This window comes from Stenella coeruleoalba (assembly GCF_951394435.1).
Source record: "Stenella coeruleoalba genome assembly, chromosome: 10".
Taxonomy (NCBI): domain Eukaryota; kingdom Metazoa; phylum Chordata; class Mammalia; order Artiodactyla; family Delphinidae; genus Stenella; species Stenella coeruleoalba.
The window spans coordinates 2,205,775-2,222,683 of NC_137156.1; the positions used below are offsets into that span (position 1 = coordinate 2,205,775).

At 52.0% G+C, this 16,909-nt stretch overlaps 1 protein-coding gene across 7 annotated transcripts in view; it reads right to left on the reverse strand.

Moving 5' to 3' along the window:
* SLC22A23 (solute carrier family 22 member 23) overlaps positions 1–16,909 on the reverse strand; it is a gene marked incomplete at its 5' end in the record, with an annotated part of 147,398 nt that overhangs the window by 26,266 nt on the left and 104,223 nt on the right. For all 7 annotated transcript variants that reach the window (XR_013830350.1, XM_079935684.1, XM_079935677.1 and 4 more), the window contains one exon: positions 14,997–15,165. Coding sequence is in view for 6 of the 7 variants with exons in the window: in XM_079935684.1 (XP_079791810.1) it covers positions 14,997–15,165 (169 nt within the window). The remainder of the gene's footprint in view (positions 1–14,996; positions 15,166–16,909) is intronic.

Genomic DNA, 16,909 nt, shown 5'->3' on the forward strand with positions numbered 1-16,909 from the left:
ATGGAAGGGCTGCTTTTGTGATATTCTGTCTCAAAAAACAAATGTTCATAGAATGACTTTAAGTTTAAAAACAACGCCCCCATCCTAGCGACCTGACGGGCACCTTCCGTTCTGAGCATCTGGAGCCTGACCTGCCCAGGGCTCAACTGTAGAATTAGTTTCATCTTACTGCTAACTGCCCAGAGCGCCTCCCGGAGGCGGGTGATGGTTTTCAAGTGTAATGAGCGACAGACTCCTTGCTGGTTTGTTCGTGTTTAGGATGAAATACGGTGAGGCGTCCCATCAGGAAAAAACCCCAAACCAAACTAGTGTCTTATCAATGCGTTTTGTAATTTTACATTTATAACGAGATTTGCAAGTCCGTCAAGGAGAACCATGTGCCTGTCTGGAGCAGTGCGTCAGCTTGCTTTTTCTGTAAAAGTCCAAACAGCGAATATTTTAGACTTTGCAGGTCACAAGGTCTCTTGAGAAACCAGCCACTGCCACGTGCCCAGGGATGGAGGCTGTGTTCCCTTGGGACCTGATTTTGAAGCAGGTGGCACCCCTGTGTGGGAGAAGCAAAAGCTGGAAGTCAAGGTTGGGGATGACAGCACAGCCTCTGCGGGCGCAGCGCTCCAGGCGTCCCTGTGTTTCATGTCAGTTACAGAGTGTCAGGGAATCATGACTGATGATGATAAGAAGTTATCTTTGCTCTACCCAACACCTGCCCCACCAGCTCTGGGAGCCTCTAATCAAAGTCAGGCAGAAGCTGCAAAAGCTCTCAGTGCTAAGCTTTTATTTCAGAGTCACATCACTAATGATGTCACAGCTGTCACTCCCTCACCTGTCTGAACAAAAATCAAGTTTCTAAATGTTCGTGATGTATTTTGCAGAAACAGCTGACTTCAGTGGTACACTGCGATGGTCTGATCAGAGTGTTAATCTACGCTGGGAGACCTGGGTTGTCACCAAGAGTCAAAAAGCCACCGTCCCACGTGGCTGCACAAAGGTGCAGGCGAGCTGGGGGCCCACCCTGGTGAGGTACGGCCGGAGCATTAAGACGGGCTCAGAAAGTCTCATGTCTTTTCGCCCAGGAGCCCATATTGGAAAGCTGACAAAACACAGGTTTCAAACTGTAAGCACTGATTTTTTTCTTTAAATAATAAAAGTTAATGTTTGCTTTACTAGCCTCTAGTGTTTATAATTTTGAATTCAAGCAAACAGAAACACTCACAATATAACATAACAGACATCAATATTATATAGATATTAACATCTCGCCATACTTTATCAGATCTTTTCTTTATAATGAAATAACCTAACACAAATGCCCATCCCTACAGCTCTCACCTGTGTTGTCTCCATCCATCTTTCTGATTTATTTGGGTTTAGTGTCACTTTCTCATTTCTTAAGATAAACACACAGATCATTAATTCTTCTTTTCTAATATATGCATTTCAGACTTCAAAATTTCACCTAAGTATCACTTTAGCAACATTTCACAAGTTCTGATAAGTAGTTCTTGCTGTGATTTGATTATAAATATTTTGTGATTTCTATCAGGATTCTTCCTTACCTATGATAGCCAGTTAGACAGACAGACAGACAGACATATCTCATATATATACGTAACATTTCCAAACATACCGGTTTTGAGAGGGGGGTAGTGGCGGGGTTGCAATCTTGTTTCATTGACTTTTAATTTTATTTAGTCATTTTGAGAAAACACAGCCTGTGTTACTGCAAACTGGTACAACCAGAATCCTGGATCCACGAGGAGGAAAGAGAAGGAGAGGAGAGAGGCAGGGCCCAGGGAGGGGAGGACCTGAGGTTATCAGGGGCAGCAGCCCTCGGACCGGAATGAACCCAAGTAAAGAAACAGGGCTCTCCCAGGAGACCTGGGCACAGCGACCAGGGCTCTGTTGGCCACACGTCCCGTCTCTGCTGGTGGACAGCACTGCAGGCCGCTTCCTCCACGCCTGCCTGGCCTACACTCACCCTTCTGCACGTTTCCCATGAATGTACGTCTTTCCAGCTCATTAGGTTGTAGTAACATTATCCCCACTTCACAGATGGGGAAACTCAAGCAAAGCACTCAAGGATGTGTTCCAGATTCCTGGGCGGTGAAATGCGGAGCTGGATGTGACCCCAGGCCGTCTGACTCAGGACCCCACATCCTTAACCCCGGGGGATGCAGCAAAGAAACCGACCCCGCGTGCGGAGACGTCGCTCCCATGACTGGGGTGTGGGAGATGCTGTTCCAGCGCCACCTCCTCAGCCCTTCCAGATGCCACGGTGCCCTCTGGGTATTTAAACCTGCTGCAAATTCATAGAGAACTCGCTGAATTGTCAGCCCATGAGAAAGCCCAGAGTTGGCGGTTCTAGCTTGGATACTGTGCCGCGTGGCCACATTATGGGAATTTAACGAGATGTCTGCTGACAGGCACATAATGTAGTAACACCATGAAAATGAAAAAACTGGCCAGTGGCCCAGATCTGGCAGGAGTGTAGCTGAGCCTCAGAAACACCCAACATTTTCAACGAAAATAAAGAGCGTGGCAGGCAGCTGGAGCCCACGTCTGCCGGTGGACCCGCACGCGGATACTAAGAAAGAGCGACCTCGAGGATGACCTCTGCGAGCACAGTAATGTGCATAAAGGCCACAGCGGCACCTCCAGGAGGGAGCTTTGCCGTTGCTGCCAGAAGGGGCGATGGCTACGGGGACAGGCAGTGGTCCGCAGAGTGGCTGGAGAGACAGGAGTGTTTGAAAGCTGGAAGTATCTGGTCCTCTCAAGCGCACTGTGTGGCAGAACTATTATCACCCCTCTTCCACAGATGGGAAAACTGAGGCAGGGCAGGTTCAACGACGTTGCCCGGATTATGTAGCTATTAAAGGGGCAGAGCTGGATTTGAACTCGGGAGACTTTCAGGCTGTGATCCCTCCAAGCCAGGGGTTCAATGGCTCCAGGGCTTCTGTGGGAGGGTGTGGGCAAAACTAAAAGTCTCCTCTCGTCCAGTTCAAGTCCTGAGCCCCTGGCGGGAAGCGAGGGGCACAGGAAGGGCAAACGCAGAGCCCTGGGCAGAAGTCCCACCCCCTCCCTGAGGATGGTCACAGGTTGACGGACCTCTCGCCCCAAGGCACATGGTCGAGGCCTCCGAAATACATTCAGGATGGTTAGAAGGTCCAGGATCCCTCATTCACAATTCCAGAATCCAGAAGATTCTGAAACCTAAAACCTCTTCATTTACCTCACTTGGGAAAAGACCTGAACTCCCTGAGGCAGAACGGGACCTACTGGGTACGAGCGTCAGCCTCGGGCATCGCTCTCCTGAGATGCAGACACTTCCCTGCAGAAGTGTGAGCGTCCGGTGGACACGTCAGCATCCCCACGGGCGGTGGCGGGGCTGCAGGTGGACGGCGCCACCCCTTCCCGGCAGCAGGAGCCACAGGGAGGAAGCTGTGGTTAAAGACTTCAGCCACGAAGTTACTTTTTAATTAAGCAAATCACAGATAAACCCCTTCTCTACTTAAAAACTAAAAGATTCCAGAGAACTCCGCCCCCCTCCGCCGACCTCCTGCCCCAGTCCTGGCGCCCCTGCACTGCCCTCCCCGCCCCGAGCTGACCCCTGCCCTGTGGGTGCGCATCCTTCCCACCACTGGAGCCCCGTTTATCTCAAGGTGCTCCCTCTGCTGTCACACTGCCCCTACCTTCAGTGGAAAATGCCTGTTACGCTCTCCGAAATCCCCTTCCTTCCAGATGGGCACACAACTGCCCCCGTGGTGGTCCGGAGACCGTCACCCCGGGGGTGTGCACGGTGGTGTCCACCCCGAGATCCTGGGAGGAAGCCACGATCACATCCTACCTGTGCACTGGGGACACCAAGGCAGGTCAGTCCTACCCGGGCCACCTCGTTTCCCAGCGCATCCCGAGAACATCCAAACTCCGCCCAGATCTACAGGCCATGAACCCCGTGGCCTCAGTTATTCCACGAAAGCCAAGAACCAGAAATTTAAGGAAGAGGCTTTGACTGAACGCCAGGGAGGTTACAGAGGACGCACTGCAAACCCAGGCTGTCCTCAGAGGAGAACCCCCAGGCCTCACTCAGACAACCGAGTCCTGGGTCAGGAAGTCCCAGGCGGCGATGGGGGTTGGGGAGGCAGTGAGGGGCAGAGAGGCTGGGCAGGGGCAGCAGGAAACGCCCAACTGGGAAGGCACGGGCTTCCCGACCTTGCCCGGGGGCACCAGACTGCACCCCACACCACAGACCCTGCTGCAGGATCACACTTCTGCAGCACACGCGTGTCTGTTGACATGATGAAAACCCTTGAATCACTCACAGAAGAAGGCAGAGTCACACATCTGAACTTGAAGCCCGCGGGGGTCTCTGATTTGCACTTAGCCTTTGCCCGGCGGCACTGATTCAAAGGTCTGGGACCTGGCCTTTGAATCCCTAGGGCAGCGTCGCTTTTCCCACTTCAGGCTTACAGTACTACTTAAAAAGCAGGAAAAAATATTTTAGAAAGATGCCCACCCTGGGGGCTTCCCTGGTGGCGCAGTGGTTGAGAGTCCGCCTGCCGATGCAGGGGACACGGGTTCGTGCCCGGGTCGGGGAAGATCCCACATGCCGCGGAGCGGCTGGGCCCGTGAGCCATGGCCGCTGAGCCTGCGCGTCCAGAGCCTGTGCTCCGCAACGGGAGAGGCCACAACAGTGAGAGGCCCGCGTACCGCAAAAAAAAAAAAAAAAAAAAAAGAAAGATGCCCACCCTAAATAGCTACTATAAAGTATCAATCCTTAAAGAATTACATGGAAAGTTATTTATGTGGAACTACTTTTTCAATGGTACCAATGTAAATGATGTTACTGTATCAAGAGAGAAAGCTTTCCACTTCCTTTCTCTCTTTTTCTTTAAAGGAAGAACCTTTCTTTAAAATAATTTATTTTTGGCTGCGTTGGGTCTTTGCCGTGTGCGCGGGTTTTCTCTAGTTGCGGTGAGCGGGGGCTACTCTTCGTTGCGGCGCACGGGCTTCTCATTGTGGTGGCTCCTCTTCTTGCGGAGCATGGACTCTAGGCGCACGGGCTCAGTAGTTGTGGCTCGTGGGCTCTAGAGCACAGGCTCAGTAGTTGTGGCACACGGGCTCAGCTGCTCCGCGGCATGTGGGATCTTCCCGGACCAGGGCTCGAACTCGTGTCCCCCGCATTGGCAGGCGGATTCCTAACCACTGGGCCACCAGGGAAGTCCTTTCCCTGTTTTCCGATCGATGCCCTTGGGTTGCTCCTCCAAGCTGAGCATCAGAAGCCATTCCAGCAGGAGGACCCTGCCCGCTTCCCCTCTTTAGGCCTCTGACTCACCACGTGCGTTTCAGACCTCGACGCTTTATGATTTAACAGTAACGTGTTGCTTCTGATCTGCTTTCCCATCTTTGTCTTACTTCCTGCCTTTCTGTTATCTGGCTCCGTCTCAAGTGCGTCTGACCTGCATTCCTGGATCTGTTCTACTAGCGTTGTATGGTCTCTCAGAAGAATCAGAAATTAAAATGCGATACTGCGATCCTTTCACAATACTATGAAGTTGATATTTTTTCTTAACATTTAACAATAAAAGCAAGTATTCCTTCTACCCCACTGGAGGACCTGACACAGACGACGATTCCACGCAGGCTGCCTTCCAGCAAACCCATGTAACACCTGCACTTGGCAATGCTCTACAGTCAAAGTATGTCTCTCTCTTCAAATCACCGAACTGGAACATTCACTCACAAAGTAAATATGGACAGGAAGTAAGGCTAACTGCTAACGCTCTTTGAAATTAATTTTACCCTCAAGTTGTTTTGTCTGTGTTTCTGATGTAGTTAGTTTTGGGTGACACACCTGTCGACAGGCATGCTCTCGTACTGGTGATGTGACATCACGGCACTCATGGGATAAACGTGTACTGAACATGAACAGCCTGCCGGGGGGAAAAACATGTAAATTAATAAATGCCTTACAGGGAGCGTCTTCTATCAAACAGGTTAGAAAACACAGAGGGAAGGACATAAGTGAAGTTGGAGGAGCACAGCCATGAAGGGCTTTGCAGAGATGAAGTTTCCCTGAACTTGTGTGTGAAAAGAGTCTTAGACAGTTGTTCTAAGGGTGCTTTGATTTAAAGAGGTGATTCTAGCTGTTAATGCTTTGGGGTATTACCAAGTATCAAACTTATGACATTCTGTAAAGATTTTCAAAATGAAAAAATTCAGAGACTAGAATTAAACACCAGTTGGGGGAACATCCTAAGTTTCTGACTCAAAGCTCTTACAAAAATACACACTTGGTTCCAGTAGATAAGCTTTCAGTTGCATTTTTTTTTAAACTTTAGTTCTGTTTGGTGTTAAAAAAAAAAAGGTAAGTAGTTTCAGTTCAGGGCAGAGCAAATGGATATGAATTAGCTCTTTAAAAAAAGTCAAGTTCAAGACTTGAGTTAGATTTAGTAAATTAGGGAGAAGGGACAAGTATGAAATTAAAGAAAATGTGGCTCTTAGGATGGTTAAACCATAAAGTCTTCCGAAGGCAAATCAACTCTTCTTGTAAATCTTTGTAGAACAAGGAATTCTTTTTTTTTTTTAATTTTTAAATTTATTTATTTATTTTGGCTGTGTTGGGTCTTTGTTTCTGTGCGAGGGCTTTTCTCTAGTTGTGGCAAGCGGGGGCCACTCTTCATCGCAGTGCACGGGCTTCTCACTATCGCAGCCTCTCTTGTTGCGGAGCACAGGCTCCAGACGCGCAGGCTCAGTATTGTGGCTCACGGGCCCAGTTGCTCCACGGCATGTGGGATCTTCCCCGACCAGGGCTCGAACCCGTGTCCCCTGCATTGGCAGGCAGATTCTCAACTACTGCGCCACCAGGGAAGTCCAAGGAATTCTTTCGTAATTAAATGGCCACCACACTAGCTTATCTGTCACATAAATTTGGAACACTGCATCTCTCATTTTTCAAAATGATATACACGCCTGAGCTCTAGAGTTCTTCCACTACAGGAAAACTGTGGAGGGACTATATCAGGAGGCCGGTTTATAGACCAGTTTTGTGACCTTGGGCAAGTCACCTAAACCTCCGGGCCTCTGTTTCCCCATCTGTAGAATGGGGTGGGTGTGGGGTGTGTGGAGTCACACCAAGGGCTCCCCCCAGCTCCAACATTCTCCCCCTAGTTTATTTCAAGGGGCTGATGGTAACCGTGGCCCCTTCTGAAAGTTAAAAAACATGCTGCTCACACAGTGCACTTGAACCAATATCCTACTGCTGCTCTAGGTGTTGCCAGGACGAACGGAGCTGGCTCCTAAAACGCCTTCGGAGCTGGCCTTTTAAAGGCTAAGCAACTCGGAATGTACAACAGTGTATAACGGCTGCGATCAATTTAAAATGTTCCTCAGTTCCCACTAGAAACGGGAACATTTGGAGTTCATCTGGGTTGGTTTTTTCCACTTTCTCTCTCCTTCGACTCTCTTCCTTCTGCTTCTTTTACTAACTTATCCACGTGCACAATGATCAGGCTGAAGACAGCATAGGGCACACAGGGCATTTAAAACGTAACACAGTAGGGGAATTAACTTGGCATTTTTGCAAATGATAAAAATAAAATGAGATGCTGAAAAGCAATTCGAGGAGATAAGTGGGCAGAAGGCTTTGTGTGGTTCTGCTTCTAACTGGAATTTTGTCGGCACCTCTGAATCAGCAACCGGTTACAGGGGGCTCCACAGACCCTCCCCGGGGGCCCAGCCTCCCCCTACCTGCGGCTGCAGTCTCGTCCCGACAGGATGATAACTGAGGCCACAGACGCCACTCACCATCGGGGGGTCCCTGCTGGTCCTGCCCTGACCTCAGACCCGGCTCCGGAACCTCACCCCTCTCTCTCTGTCCATCCACATGGACTTTTGCCAGCTGCCAGCAGGGCAAACACTTGGCAGCTCTCACTAGACACCTGTCACCAGATGGGCATTTCCCCAATTTCTGCCAGCGGCCAACAGCTCGACCTCACTGCTCCCACCACACGCACACGCGCGTGCACACTTGAACACACAGGCTCGCAACGCACGCTGCCTGAACCCTGCCTGGTCTCGAGGCTGAGAGCTCCTCAAGCTGGCCTTAAGCGACCCCCAGCCTCCCAGGGGTGGGCAGGGGAGTGGGGTGGAACATTGGAGCACGTGTCAGGCATGGGGTCCGCGTGGACCACGGTGTGGCTCTGGGGTCAGTGACGCTGGCCTTCAGAGCGGAGGCCAGACCCTGTGGGAGCGCCTCTCTCCACATCTACTTGGAAACATTTCAGTTGACTGCAGGGGTTCCTAGTACTTTACATAATCTCTGCCCACTCAGAAGGCAAAAATGGGGTTGCCTCTGGCCACCCATTTAGAGAACATTTTGATCTCACTTTCAATTGCTCGTATCCTATGCTTATGACTGACATACGGGCTATCATTTTTATGTCTGTTTGCCTTTGTCAGTACTACCTAGTCTTCCCCCATCTAGATAATTTGTAGACAAACAGGATTTGGCTAAAAAAATTTTTTTTGCTCTAAGTTTCCTGAAACTCTCCCCAAATGAACTATCTGATAACCTGTACAAATAATTACTGCAGATTCATTCAAGCTCCCAGAGGCTACATGCCTTTTATGACTCACTTCTCACTTCTTCCTCTTCCTGGAAGGAAAACATCGTTCTGTGAGGCTTAACCTTTGGTGATGGTGTAACTGATTCCAGTCTCCCTCCTGGTGTGCGGGGCGCCCTGCGGCCCTTGTTTTGCCTGTTTGCATAGTGTTATTTTGACCCCGTACTGAAATAAAAGTGTTTTTGATGGAGGAAGGTGTTTTGTCCCTCAAGTGTATAGGCGAGAGACAAAGGCCGGCAGCCGCGGGGATGCACGTATATACTCGTCCTCACGCTGGCTCTGGAGTGGCCTCTACCGGCTTTGACCTCGGACCAGTGCTGGTACCAATCTCTGTGCCTCGATTTCTCCATGTGCCGTGGAACCTCCTTCAGAGGGTCTGACTCAGAGCAAACCCTCAAGAAACGTTAAAAATTAGTCTTATTTTGGCCAGAATATTTCCGATGCTATTTAAAAAAGCCAAGTAACATTTAGGAGCGCTTATCTATTGGAATTGTTAGTAATTTTTTTTTTCTGTATATTTATCTGACATGAGGCCCCTTCAGTGTTTTATTGGCTTGGCCAAAAAATTCGTGTGGGTTTTTCCATGACATCTTAACAGAAAAAAACCGAGCGAACTTTCTGGCCAACCCAATACAATGGCTTTTGTTTCTTGAAATTTTTAAAATTAAGATCGCTCTTAGCACATAGCATTTTCCCGAGGGTTTTAATTCTCTCCTCTACCGGTGAGTCCCGAGGTCAGCCCAGTCGAACGTCCTGGGTTTCAAGGTTTATCTCCCATTTGAGGAATGGATACCGTTGCTTATTCTCCAATGTTACCAGTGCAGCTCGATCTTTCTCTAACTTCCTTATTATTCCCACGTTCATTTTCTTCTTCTCGTTCTCCCGAACGTTTCCCATGATCATGCTGACTGCCAACAGCACTCGGTTAATAATTCAGCATCTTCACACGTTTTGAAACTTCAAGGCAGTTCACGCAACACACACATCAGGTAAGTCTCAAGTGAGACCCTGTCCTACCCAGGGACTTGGCTGGGAGTCTGGGGAATGTGAAGGAAAACCGCACCCAGGCTCCCTGCAGGGGTGAGGGACACACAGGTAAGCCAGGTGGGACCTTTCCCTCCCAGCAACTTCCATCACGGGCCACAGCTGAAGACTCCCAGACATACATGCATGTGCGTTTATGTTCTCACAGTGCAGATAAAAATCACTGGACTCAGTACTGAGGGTTTTTTGTCTTCGTCTGTCAGTTCCAGGAATGCCTATGACTTCTGCCGTCTGCCGCCTGAGATGACTCACGGTGGGGCTGGACTGGGCAGCTAGGTCCCGTGTGGCATCTCACAGACCCTCAAGGACGGCAACTGTGTCACGTCCTTGCAGAACCAAGAACCGCTTCTTTTAAGGAGGGTGTGTTACCCCAGCCAACCCACATCTCCTTTCACTCTTGACAACATCTTTCACTTGATTGGAAGTGGACCAGGTCCCGTATCCCATAAGCAGATACCTGGCTTTTCCTTCTCACTGGGCAGCCTGGTGTATAGCAGCCCTCTGGGACCTGAGCCATCACCAGCGCCCCTGGAAGGCTTCTTAAACTACCCACAGACACTGTGACTCAGTCAGCCTGGGGTGGGGTCTGAGCCCGGGCGTTGCTAACAGGTTCCCAGGTGGTGGTGGTGGAGACGCTGGCCCGGTGGCCACACTCTGAGAACCACTGACATTCAGAAACCAGTTTTTAATGACTTGCCACACCTGTGTCTCTGGTGCAGCTTTTTGATGTCCTGGTTTCCCCAGCTAAAAACAGGAATAATCCCACCAACCACCAGCTTGTACCTAATCCGAAAATACCAGGTTGATACAGCCTCGCACATAGAAACCTGCAACTGATCTCGGGAAAAGCGTGTCCTGAAAACTTCAAGACGTGTTCAAACCGCCACACCTGACAGTGCACCTGCCTCGAAGGAGGCACGTGAGGTCGCCCTCCTTGGTGAGCTGCTCCACCAGGCAGGGGCGTGGGCACGTGGCACCCGACACCTGGCAGACGCTGCCTGGGGAGAGGCCTTGGTGTCGCGACCGTGCCCAGCACATGCCAGGCCCAAAGCAGACGTGCACGTGCTCGTCCTCACAAACTATCACAGGTACTCGGCACCAACAGTGATGCTCTAAGGCAGGTGACGGCACGCACCGGCGTTTCGGGAGGGTGGCCGGAACATCTCCATCACGTCCCGGAAATGCCTCCCAAGCCTGGGCCGTTCGCCCTCCTACCCACCTGTGCCCCAGCAGATCCACAAACGAGACCTCCCAGGGCTACCTGCAGAACAGACCTGGAACCAGACCCCGTCAGGTGACCCGCAGCTAGCGCTGCATCAGCACCCGCCCTGCCCTGCGGCCACTCCCACAGCAGACAGAGCGAGGCTCCCAGGGCACAGCCCTGCCCCGCTTTGGCCGCTGGCATGTTTCAGGTGGCAGAGGAAGCTCGGCGCCCAAGGCCCCCCACGTCTGACCCACCTCTGTGTCCAAGATCATCTTCCGCCCCAACTGGCCACTCGGGCTCTGGCCACACTGGCCACCGCCTTCCTCTTCCACGAAAAGCCAAGCGGAGCCAGCTTTTACCCTGGCTGCCGCCGCGCGCCGGGCACGTAGTCTCAGCCCGGAAGTCACTTCCTCAGAGACGCCGACCGCACTTGTCCCTCTGCATCCTGCTGCTTTATTCCGTTTCTTCCTAGTGCCAGTTATCTAAAAGCATGATATTGGCTGACTTATGATTTATGGGCTGTGGGCCCCCCATCAGCCCATCAAGTACGTCTCAGTGGGCAGAGGTTTGATGATGTGCACGGCAGTATCCAGAATCCGTCGTGTCTAGAACGGCACGCGGTGTGCCTAAGTGGTAACTACGCATAATAAATGAGGTGAATTCACTTCTCTTTCAGACTGGTCTGTTTTGCAGAATTCCTGAGATGCAAACTCCCTGAAGTATAGTTTTTGCCCATGGTAATGGGTCCCCTGGGCTCGGTGAGCTCATCCTTGGTGAGAATTCTCTTCCACGTGAGTCTCGGCTCCGGTGATGCCCCAAGGAGGTTTCATTTCTGACCCTGAGGTTCCAGCGAGCTCCCCTGGTTCTTCCGTCAGCCCTGGAGAGCAGCTGGAATTTGGAAAGGAACATGTAGCCACGTGTGGTGCAGACTCCAAGGCGCTGATGCCTTGAGGGTGAATCCTTCCCGCCCACGGCCCGGGGCAGTTGTCCAGCTTTGGAGCTGGGGCCCTGTGCTGCGCAGAGATCTGTTATCACTGATGCTCTGAGGCCCGGCTTCGTCCCGGGGGCTCAGTTCTAAGTGCAGAAGAGGCCTGAGATCTCAGCCCCGGGCCCGTGCAGGGATAACCCAGGCCCCTGGGCCCCTTTCTGGTTCAGCTGCCCTGTGGTGCCCTGTGTCACTCCAGCGTGAATGCTGTCCTGGGTCTCTGCCCAGCACCCCCTTTCCTGTGCTGGAGGTCAGCGCTGTGTCCGTATGTGGATAATGTCACCTCTTACCTGGTGTGTCTGGATGCTCCCAGCTTCCATGTGGACCAGAAGATCCTTCACCTGCACCCTCTCCTTTGTGCTCCTGACCTGACCCTGCGTCCCGGGGACTTCATGTCGTGTGCTCTGCTTTATGGCCCTGTTAACACACCTGTTCCTCAGGCCTGCTCCAAAGCACCGAGCAGGCTGCCGGGCACCCAGGGCACATGCGATAAATACTTGCTCTTAAAGGAAAGAGTGACTTTCAACATTTTGTCACCAATAGCCGGTCGTGCTGGCCGCTGCAGCTCGCTGCCCTCCCCAGAGGCCAGTTCATCCTGTCAAACCACAGAGCCTCCTGCAAGAAATCTATCATAGCAGAGGGGAGGAAGGGTGGTCATTAGGGGGCGAGAAAGAGGGGGCACCTCAAAGGTCTTTAAAAGCCAGTGACGCCCCTGGAGCCACTCACGACTACAGGCAGAGGTGGGACACACCTCTTACCGCGATTCCCTCGACTGGCCCCAGATACACCCAGGCTTCCACACTGGGAAGGCAGGGATATAGTAACAGGAAGAGCAGTAGCTGATCTCTGCAAGCGCTACTGCAGGCCGGACATACGTCAGGGGCCTTACATAATAACACAAGGGACAAGTACACGGGGGGGTGGAGCGGGTCTACCCCATACTGGGGTGCCTGGTGCCTGCAGACGCTGTCCATCTGTCTGTCCACACACACTTCTCACTTATCAGAGTACCCTGGGTGCCCTTTTCACCATAGAGTCATATTTTTACATTTGTGTGTTTCAAAGAATTATTTTTTATGCTTTACAATGGATTTAAATAAATGAACATTTTTACCTTGCCTAACACTAAACCTTGATATATTTTTAAAATTTAAAATAAAAAAATAAGATAAACAAAACCCCTAAAGCTTTCCCACAGGGGCCAGGCCCCCAGACCTGCTCCAGGAAACCATCCTCTGCCTTTTCTCTCTGACAGGTTTCCTCCTACCTGGGACAGGTGGGAGCAGAGCCTGGGCTGAGCCTCAAAGCCTGGAGGTGATGGAGACAACGCTGCCTATCCTTACAGGTGTGTGAGTCTCCAAGAGGCTGTGTCTCCAGGGGCCAGCAGACAGCACCACTGCCCTTGGGCGCAGTGGAGCCCAGGAAGCCAGAGGAGTGGGGTCGGGGGATTCCTGACTGCAAAGCTAGAGACAGCACAACTCCGGGCTCAAGGGTCAGCTGGGTGTCCTCAGCTTTGCCATCTGTACAATGGGGCCATGAAATGCCCAGACCGAATGATCCACTATTAATACAGTGCTTGCCATTTGCCTCTGACACAAACACGATACAAACAAGTGTTAAATAAGGAAATGTCCTGAAATTCCAAACCAAGCAAAGCCCAGCTCTGGACGCAGCATATCCTTAGGGATATGAGGACAGGCTGCCCACTCCATCCTGCTTTGGGGAACGACTTCGTTCTTTGCCTCTTAAGACCCTGCAGGAAAGAACAGGATGTCCCCAAACACGCGGGTTCCTGCGGAACAGGTGCCGTCCAGCCTCGGGTGGGGGACGCTTTTCCTGGCAGGTGGCCTTTTTCTCATCTGTCCTTGTAGCCTCCCCACCACTGCCGAGGCTCTGAGGACACTGTGAGCAAGAACCCGGCTCTTGAGGAAAAGACACGTGAGTCTGGCTCATGTGATTTCTCTGCTGGGGGGTCTGCCGCCAGGGTGAGGGCGGGGCCAGCCTGTTGAGCTGCAAGGTCGCGCCTTCTTCCCCTCCCCCGCACCTTAGGAAAGGAAGCCCCGTTAAAAGCCGTGTCCCGCTAGGGCGAGCACTTAAAGCTAAGACACAACTGACTTCTGGCCACAAATCGGGTTTTCATTGGTGACTAAGTAACAGAAGCACAGTGCAGCGGGTAAAACCTCCTCTCCAGCACCTTGTGCCCAGTGCGGGCCGGCGGGAGAGTCTGGCACAGAAAGGGGACGGGAGGGAAGGAAAGAAAGAAAAGAGGTTTTTACAGAAAGGGTACAGCGCTCACTTTTCGGGTAAACATCTCTCTATCCGAGAGCGAGCGGTGTTTTTCAACCTTGGCTAAACATTAATCCCCTGAGGAGTTTAAAAGCATCTGGTTGCCCAGGTCACAGCCCCAGGCCAGGCCAGTGTGTTCAGTTGTTTTTTCTCTGAAGTCAGCAAGCCAAACACTAAAAGTTACACACGGTTCTAAAAGGCCTAGTGGGCTCGCCCCGAGCAGGGGTGGACAAACTTCTGCAAAGGACCAGAGACTAAACGTTCTCGGCTTTGTAGGGCCACAGCGTCTTGGTCGTATCTGCTCAGCTCTGCCATCGTGGCATGAGAGTGGTCACGGATGATACATGTGGAAACACGTGAGCACAGCCGTGTTCCAACAAAACTTTATTTACAGCAACAGACAGCGGACCAGAGTTGGCCTGCGGGCCGGCGTTTGCCCATCCCTAGCCCAGAGGAGACAGGGGACAGTGGCTCTGCTAAATCTCTCCTGAACACCTCCGAACACATTTCCCCTCCCAACACGAGACCCCGCCCTTTGCAAACCCAGTCATGAAAGGTCATGTCGAACACCCAGCCAGCGTGTGTTCAGCCAGACCGTGGAGCGTAGGTGGCTGGAGCCGGGCAGGGGCGCCTAGGCCTCGCCCCACTCCTCCGTCTACTTCCGTGTATGTCAGAACGTTTGCCAAGATGAAACGTTTAAAAGAGGAAATTTTTTTAAAAAGAGAGGAAAATTCCCTCATTAAAAATGCCACAAGCTGAAACTGGCGGGATGTCTGGGGACCGCGGGGCCCGAGCCCGGGGCGCGGCCCTGGGACGCAACGCAGGTGGCCCAGGGGGTGGCAGGGAGGATACTCACGACCAGTAGAGCAGCATGGGCAGGAAGGGGCAGATGATGAGGGCCTGCAGCACCTGCCAGTCCCGGCACAGGGCGGCCAGCCCGGGCATGAGGAGCTGCCCCGCCGTGGCCACGAAGCTCGCCACCATTGTGATCAGGAACCGCTTTCCCGGGGGGCAGAGCTCTATGCCTGGAACACAGAAGGGACAAGAGAGCCGTGAGCGCCGGGCCAGCACGTTTCCCATCTGGCCAAGGGCTGCAAGGTGGTGCGTCAAGGCTGAGATGCTCGTTTGTGCAGCTGCACGAGCTGAGGCTCCCCCTGTAAAGGGAGCGAGATCGTTGCTCAGGGTCACAGAGCAAGTCGTGGCCGAAGAACGCTGTGATGGAGAGCGGCCGGCTCAGGAACTAGGAGACGCTGCCTCGCGGGGAGACAGAGCGCGTGCGTCACACGCGGCCCCCATACCTTCTGCTCTCTCGGCGCCTCTGAGCCCCCTCTGCCGCCCTTCCTTCCGTCTCTGCTGCTGGACCATGCGGCCCTCCCAACCTCTGCACAGGGCACAGGAAGCCCAGCCCAACTCCCCACGCCTCACCACCCCTCCTTCCGTCCCACTGCTCCCCGAGCTCTGAGTTCCAGGCAACCCACTCACACGTGAGACCAAGACAGCTCAGTCGCACCCAATCCATCTTCTGAACAAGACAGAAGCCAAACCATGAAGCAGCCTGGATCACGTAGGGCGGATCTCACCCAAGCCCCCCCTCCCTCTCAGAATTCTGCTGCCCCCGTGACCTGGGCATCCCACGCACCCCCCTCAGATGACGGCTCTGCCAGTAGGGGCAGGTCTGATTCACCTTCATAGCTGCAAAAACACCGGTGTCTGCCTTCAATAAATGTCAAGGACACGGTCCCTCCTGTTTGCAAGAATCTATGCTCTTAATTTGACCTTGCGCAAAAAAAGATGGTCACAAAACCTTAACTTGTAGCACCCAAGTGACAACCAGTGCACACCCACTACATGAGTTCCTGTAATGAAAGTCCCCAATACTAGAAGATGTGAGTTCCTGTAGTGAAAGTCCCCAATACTAGAAGATGTGAATTCCTGTAATGAAAGTCCCCAATACTAGAAGATGCATCTGGGTTTTATATATTTTCCCCCTATAGAGCCTGTAATTTGTTCACTATTCTTCCTCAACAATTTGCAGGATTCCCTAAAGCTTGCTTTTTTTTCATTTTTTTTAAAAAAAAGCGTAGTTAAAATGGTTTTCTAAAAAAGAATGAGACCCTCAGGAGAGAATACTTCTCACGTCTCTGTATCCAGAGACTGTTCGTAGATCAGTGGCTACAGCCCATCTGCTGGTTGTCCAGAGGCCAGAGCAGAGGTCAGAGGTCAAAAGGCAGTAAGAAGGGAAGCAGATGAGAGGGGGCGGAACAGGCCGGTTACATCTGGCCACAGGAGGGAATCGGCATTAACAAGGATCATGCACCACGCCAGCCAATAGCTACGCCAGCTCATCTGTAAGGAAGAAGTAACAGCTGCCTGCGTCTCCACCCCTGCCCTGCCGCAGACAAGCAAGTCAGCACCCCAGCTACCTGCGCGCGACAGAGAAGCCTGGCCTTGCTACCAGCTACCCGTGCGCGACAGAGAAGCCTGGCCTTGCTCATAAAGAACTTCTGCTACTTAATTAAGAAAACAGGAGCAAACAGTTCTCTCCTGGCCATTTACTGTGCTGCTGTTCCTTTCAGCGCCCAGGCCAGGTTCACGTAAAGGATCACTTCCTAGCGGGGCTCAGGTATTTACCCCACATCTGGCGTTTTTTTTTTTTTTTAATTTATTTTGGAGTATAGCTGATTAACAATGTTGTGATAGTTTCAGGAGCGCAGCAAAGGGACTCAGCCGTACATATACACGTATCCATTCTCCCCCAAACTCCCCTCC